Raw genomic sequence first — 7,067 nt, forward strand, 5'->3', positions numbered from 1 at the left:
AGGTTCTTGTTTCCTGTCGTCCCTTCAGCCGTCTAATCCGGATAAGGAAGTGGAGAGGGACGTTTTCTTATTCCGAGCCTACATCGCCCAGGTGAGGTTGCAGGTGTTGTATTTGCAGCAGCGTAATTAGAGCGCAGGGCTGGATTCGGGGAGGTTGTGAATCTGAGTCCTGTGAATACAGCGTTGTACAGTTTGGTAATAATTCCTCCTTCAGCCCTGGAACATAATGCATCCCCCAAAAGTAACACAATTGTGAATGCAACGTGTTGTTTGTAGGGTCAGGATGACCTGATGAAACCTTTTCAAGAGGTACTTTTTTAAATGGTATTTGGGGAAATAGTCCTCAGTTACGAAGTTTGGCTGCGTTTGTGGAGTATGATGGGAGTCATAAAGCAGAAATTTGCCATTACTGGTGGTTGTTGTTGTAAAAAAGGTTTTAGAAAGTAAACAATTATTTTCTGTGTTCTTAAAAATGAGTAAATTATAGATTCTTTTCCATTGCCTTCAACAGAGAAAATTTGGTGTTGTCCTGGATGAAATTAAAGCCAATGCTAGTCCTGAGCTCCAAGCGGTGAGGATGTTTGCAGAATATCTTTCAAATGAGAGTCAAAGGTAAGTCTGATAATAAGTTGGAACTCAAGCCCTGTCTAACAGGGAATATGTTTCCATATGGAAGGAAGGAGGCAGGATCTTTTTGTCTTGCTTAGTAACGAAACACTCCCAAATTCTCACCCTTGCTCTTCATAGGGATGCAATTGTTGCTGATTTGGACAAGAAAATGGCAAAAAGTGTTGATATAGCCAATACTACTTTCTTGCTGATGGCTGCTTCCATCTATTTCCACGACAAAAATCCTGATGCAGCTCTGCGTACTCTGCATCAAGGGGAGAGCTTGGAATGGTAAGTGTAACTCACCCTGCCATCACAGAGGCGTGTGCTAGCAAAGCCTTTCTCTTCTCTAGGGAGAGGTGCTGTAGAAATGGGCTGGCTTATCTCTAAAAAGCTTTGAAACCATTGAGAAACTGCTTTGAGGTTTGCCTTCTAAGTAGTAAGTGATTTGGTGCTCATCCTACAATATCAAGTCTATTGCTCCCTTGTGAAACTTAAGAACCTGATTTATTGATTCTATGTGTGTTCAGAATTGCTGAAATGAGCATTATGTCAATACAGCGAGGGAGCACTTGGGAGCTAGGAATGAGCTTCCCCGTTCTCGGTCCAGCTCTGAGAACCGCCGGCTCTGTTGGTTCTGTGCGGCGGGAGGCTTGTCCCTGGGCGCTGGCAGTACGTCCCTCTCCTAAGCAGCAGACTCCCAAGCAAAGCGTAGGGAGCAGTAAAGCGTGCAGTTGTGAAAATAAATCACTTTGCTTTTGTTTGTTGCAGCATGGCCATGATGATACAGATTCTTCTGAAGCTCGACAGGCTTGATCTGGCTCGGTGAGTAAGTTGTGTCCCTTTGCTTCTCAATGGTGCTCTTGTGGGGTGGGCCTTGATAAGAGAATTTTCATCACCCAGCCTCCCCCAAGGTGCAGCATTTTAACACCTGCAGTGGACAGCAGAACTCACGTGTAGGTATGGGTGCGCTGCAAAAGGTTTTTATTCTTCAAGTTGCAAAAGTTGTGGAGATAATATAGCTGGATACAGCTAAAGGAAGAGATGGACTTCTAGGTTTAATCTTACCTTCAGCAGAATGTGGTTTGAATCTCTAGTCCTGGGTTTATGACTTCCCATAGGGAAGAAAAACAGGGAGGTCTTTCACAGGTTGTTTCAGTAAAATATTAAGCAGTGTTTGTGCCATGTTACCAACTTGCTGTGGCTGTTGTGCTATAGTGATGGAAGAACTGAGAGAGGAAGCGACAACCTTTTGTTTCTATCTTAAAGATGCCTTGTCTTTCTATTAATGTGAGTCCCACTTTTGCTTCTGCAGGAAGGAACTTAAGAAGATGCAGGAGCAAGACGAGGATGCGACTCTTACTCAGCTGGCAACTGCCTGGGTGAACCTGGCCATAGTGAGTATCTTAAATGCGATCCCTAGCCTACAACATCTGAGAAACACCACTCCATCTTTTGTTCCTGATTGCTCTTTTCACATCATGCTTTCAGAAGAGCATGCAGGTTTTTTGTTGGTTTTGTTTTTTTTTTTTCCACTTCCTTCAAGTACACAGAAAATATTGGTAGCTGCCTTCTCAAACTAACTGGCTGTTTTGATTGTTGGCTTTTCTTCTGTGCTCCTTAGCCTCACACAGGGAAGAGCTAAACCACGCTTAAATAATTCACAAAACATTATATTATAAAATGGAAAGCCGCAGTGTTACTAGCATCCAAAACTTGCAGTTAAACTCCAAGAAAAAAATGTAATTCTCTGCTTACAGCAGACTGTCTTTAAGCATGTTTGTGAATCAGATAAAAACATACACTGTTTGGCAGCCCAGAAAATTAAGTGATTGAAAATAAGTAGTCTCCTAAAATTCAGTGGAGTCCAAGGTTATGCACGCAATAACCTGTTACACTATTAAGACTTCTTTTTTTAGCGTTCGCTTGGTTTTGTTATGAAATGTCTCATACGTAGCCCTTGCCTTACAAAAGCGTGCGGCTAGATTTTCCTTAAGATCTTTGTTTCCACAAGGGACCCCACCTCTAATTCGTGGACGCTGCTGCATGTGGAACCTTTCTGAAGCTGGAACTTTTTGAAAAGCCAGGTGTCCATACCTGCGTTTAATTATAAAAATCTCGTTTCACAATCCTTTATTACGTCAAACATCTGAAGTTGTTCTTCTGAAGTGGGTTTTTTTTTCTTTTTTAACGGAAACCTGGATCTTTTGATCACTTAGTGATTCTTAATAATTTTGCATTTCTTTCATCTGCAACCTGGCAGGGATCTGCTGTGGTACAGGAGATCACATGAATGCCAACAGCTGTTAGCGTTGGTTCTTACACATTTTATACCTCTGCTTTAAAACCCTAGAAGTGAACTTTGTGGCTAGTCCTTCAGCCACAGCAAGAATGTTCATGCTTCTTAGCAACATGTAATGAAACTGTGCGTGTTTGTCTCCTCCCTTTGCAGGGTGGTGAGAAGTTACAAGATGCCTATTACATCTTCCAAGAGATGGCAGACAAATGCTCCTCCACCCTCCTCCTACTTAACGGACAAGCAGCCTGCTATATGGCTCAGGGCAAGTGGGATGATGCAGAGGGAGTACTTCAAGAAGCATTGGACAAGGTACTTTCTGGTTTTGCCAGGCATATTTGCTCTTCTGGGGATATAGAGTAAACCAGCAAGGACTTTCACTCTTAAACTTCATGAAAATACCAGTATATTGATATATATCACTAAGGGTGGTCTCTGTTAATACCTACCTTTTCTTCTACTTTGCCTTTTCCAGTAAAGTGAGCTATGGGTTGGGCAGAACTTGTTCTTGCGGAACTGCTGGTTGTTACACTTAGTCACGGTAGAGGTAAGTCAGATAGATCAGGTGATTGTTCTCGTTTTCAGGACAGTGGCCATCCTGAGACCCTGATCAACTTTGTTGTCCTGTCACAGCACTTGGGCAAACCACCAGAGGTGAGGCTTATTTTATTGTACTCAGCAGGCAGATACGATCAACCCATTCCTATGTGTGCTCCTAGCGCACGTGGTAACTTTGGTTGGGTTTTGCAATTTTGTATGTTCTCATCAGGATTGGCATTAACAAAATAAAATAGTTCTGGGGTGCGGGGGGCTTGCATCTTCAATATTCAATAAAGTGTTTGTGGAAACAGATGTTGAAGACAATGGTAGACTTGTGAGGAAGGCCTGGGCAGAAGAAGAAATCTCTTGAGTTCTGAGTTCAGTTCTCACTGGTTGTTTTCTTGAACCCACTATTTAAGGTCTAACTATTAAGTGCAGAGTATGCAAAGGTCTTACTGGTTTTAGTTGGGGCTGCTAACATTCAGGACACTGAAAAAATCAGGTCTTTACTCACTGCAAACAAATACATTGAAGGTGTGATCTTTTAAATTCTTGGCTTCTACTCATGTTATCTCAGTTTTTAAATTTATCTATCTCATCCCGTCAGGTTACGAATCGTTATTTGTCACAGTTGAAAGATGCGCATAAAAATCATCCATTCATAAAGGAATATCAGGCAAAGGTACTAATTACTTTCTAATATAAAATTGAATTTATCATGCCTCATACCAGTGTCTAATGGGGTGAGTGGATTCTTTACCAGTAAACTTGACTGTGGTTCTGGGGGGGCAGGTCTGTGTGTTTTCTCTGTCACATCACTTGCCAGCAAATTTTCTGGCCCTTGTGAGAGATGTTGGGGAACACAAGCTAGGTGTTAAACAAAGGAGTGATGTACCCAAACCTGGTAACATCTTGAAAGAATAGCTCTGAAATACGGGTTCTTAATCTGAGTCAGAAGTTTGTTACCATCAGACACAATGCTTAAATAGTGGAAACATCCTTCTGGAAGAGAGAATTTGGGGAGGGGGAAAGAAGGGTAAAGATAATAGTGAAGGGGAAATGGAACAAATTGAGAAAAATTGAGAACTGATAGAAGTGATCATGTTTCTTAGAATTCCTTTTGCCTTAGTGAGCTGTGATAATAGTGTTCTTTTCAGCTAATGCAGGTTTTACTAAATTTTAGTAAAGTACAAGTTTGTTCATTTTATTTTTGTTTCTGATTTGAAGGAGAATGACTTTGATCGGCTAGCCATGCAGTACGCTCCCAGCGCATGAGGACAGGGGAACGAGGCTGCGGACCTGCTCTGTGGTACTTTGGGAACTGGGGTTGATGCGCAAAGTCTCTCTGGTAACATGGAAAAATGCCCTCTGCAAGTCAGTCTGGCTTAACTCACTGTGGCCAGGTCTTGCAATCCAGCAAGCCAGTGCTAAACCTGTATATAACATGTAGCTACTTGAATTTGGTAGCTGAAAAGCCTGTGTTCTGGCTTACCTGGGTGCTGAACTCTGTTTAAAATACAGTGCGAATCAAGAGCATGCAACACTGTACCTTAAACATTCCTAATAAAGCCTTTTCTGGATCTGTGTGCCCCTTAATTTCTGGGATTCAAGTAATTCCACTCTGGGACTGAGCCCTGTCATCTGTACCGAGCATACTCTGTGGGAAGAGTACAAAGGTTAATTTTAAGCATCTGCATTCCGTACATGGATGAATCTGGCGCTACGGATCTTCTTTCAGTCTGACTGATGACTTTAACTTCAGCATCCTCTGGAGGAAGCATACACAGCTGTAGGGGTTACTGCTGGGGAGAGGGAAAGCTTCCCCAGGATAAAAATAATCCGATTGTAATAGGCTCAGCCTTAATCTTAAATGGGTAAAATGCCGCAGCTCATGTCCTGCAGCCAGGAAAGCGTTAGGTCTTCGCTTAACAAAGTGCATCCTGCAGTGCATGTGGAAGTGCACTTGTCACTAGTCACTTCCGAAAGTGTGGTGGTTGAACCTGACGTGGAATACAACGTGATCCAACACTACGTGATTATGCTTTCCTGTAGCCTCGGACTCCTGTTTAGCGTTTCAGACTGTGGTATGTGTTGAGCAATTGTGTTGTATCAGAGATGCAAAGAGCAGATGTCGAAGTGGAATCCTCAGCTGGGACCTCCTGAACTCTAATATTCAAATTATCTTTTGAATTATCTTTTGGGTGGCATTTGGGGAGAGGGAGAAGAGGGATTTATACTACACTGTAAATGTGTCTCACTGGTGTTTCCTTTGTGCCCACCTCGGCCGTGACTGCTCTGAAAGGGCTTATTGTCTCCTTCCCTGGCTGGTTTAGCGAGCAGCTATTTTCAATGAGGGGTTATTCGTGGTCCAGTCTTGAATGAATGTTTCCTTTGTGGAGCTGTCTGAGGGAGATGTGAAAGGGGCTTGTGTGTTCAGGGCAGCCATTACCCACTTGATGGGCCATGATAAATTGACTTTAAAATGTAAACAATAAAAGCAAGTGGCATAGTAGGAGCCAGCGCTGTCAATGTGAGAATAGGGGAACATGTTGTTCGGACCTCCGAGAGGAATGAGTTTGTGTTTTCTCATTGCTGTCCCAGACCGATTAGAGAGGTTCCAGAGAACTTGAAGGCAGAGTGGCTGTGGTCAGAGGAATGACTTTAAATGAGATAAAACTCATTTCTAGTTTGTCTTTTTCTTTCAGTTCAAGTTACAGTTCCATGCGTGGCTGTGATGATGATTATTCTCTATCTCTAGTAGTAAGGATCCCAATGCTGCAATTTAGCCCATAGTTTTGGTGCCTTAGGACACAGCTCAACTCCACTTACTCCTCCATGGCTGAAACCAAATACCGCTGCGCTGCTCCGGTGCCTTCGGTCTGAAGTTCCTGTTGTGCCTTACCACGAGACAATTTAAGTGTTGGCATTTTAGGAGAATTTTCATCTTAAACTCATGCTTCTCCTAGCAAGCCAAATGTCTGCCTGTCTGTACGTGACTGTGGATGTATGGCTTTTAATTTTAAACATACACATAATGAGATTTCTGTTCTGTGAATCAGCAGCTAGCTGGAGTGCAAGCTGCCTGCCTTCTAGAGGAGGCATCCAGTCAAGTCGTTCATCAGGGGTGACCTTTTGGGAGTGTGTGTTTGCATTTTTCAGGTGCATCTCGTTATTCCAGAGCCTTCTTAACTGCAACAGGTGCTGAAGTTCAGCTGTGGTGGTAGGGTGGAAACGCCTGATCGCTTTGTGAGGAAGGGGTGAATCTTCTGCTACGTGGAGGCTTTTGGAAAAAACGTGGTACGGAGAAAAGAAAGACCTGGAGAAATGTTTCTCTTTGCATATCAAATGAAAAAACGTTGAAGGGTGAATGTTTAGTCAGGCATTTTGAACATGGAGAACTGTAGGAGCTCTGTGTTGCTGGACAACGTTGCCAAGGTGTTGCGGGTAACTTCCAGCCCCCGCGACCGCCCAAAGGGTGCACCTTGGCAGGCACAGCAGTTTTCCACTGTTATATCATCGATTGTCATCTCTTGATACTGAAATACTAGCATTTGTCTCCGGTTCTTGCCACTGGCGTGACTCCAGCCTATTGTCACGGCTCATCGTCCAAGAGAGCAGGTGC

The 7,067-nt window shown here is 43.2% G+C and overlaps 1 protein-coding gene across 1 annotated transcript; it reads left to right on the forward strand.

Annotated features, from left to right (window-relative positions):
• Positions 1-28: 28 nt before the first annotated feature.
• Positions 29-5,025, forward strand: COPE (coatomer protein complex, subunit epsilon; the record flags this gene model as incomplete). Its single annotated transcript, XM_009587086.1, has 9 exons — positions 29-91; positions 512-612; positions 748-900; positions 1,381-1,434; positions 1,925-2,006; positions 3,062-3,217; positions 3,491-3,559; positions 4,053-4,127; positions 4,673-5,025. Coding segments are annotated over 9 exons (801 nt in total), but the record flags the coding sequence as incomplete, so codon positions are not given.
• Between the last annotated feature and the right edge of the window lie 2,042 nt (positions 5,026-7,067).

The sequence above is a fragment of the Fulmarus glacialis genome, unplaced genomic scaffold (genome assembly GCF_000690835.1).
Source record: "Fulmarus glacialis isolate BGI_N327 unplaced genomic scaffold, ASM69083v1 scaffold23601, whole genome shotgun sequence".
Classification (NCBI taxonomy): Eukaryota; Metazoa; Chordata; class Aves; order Procellariiformes; family Procellariidae; genus Fulmarus; species Fulmarus glacialis.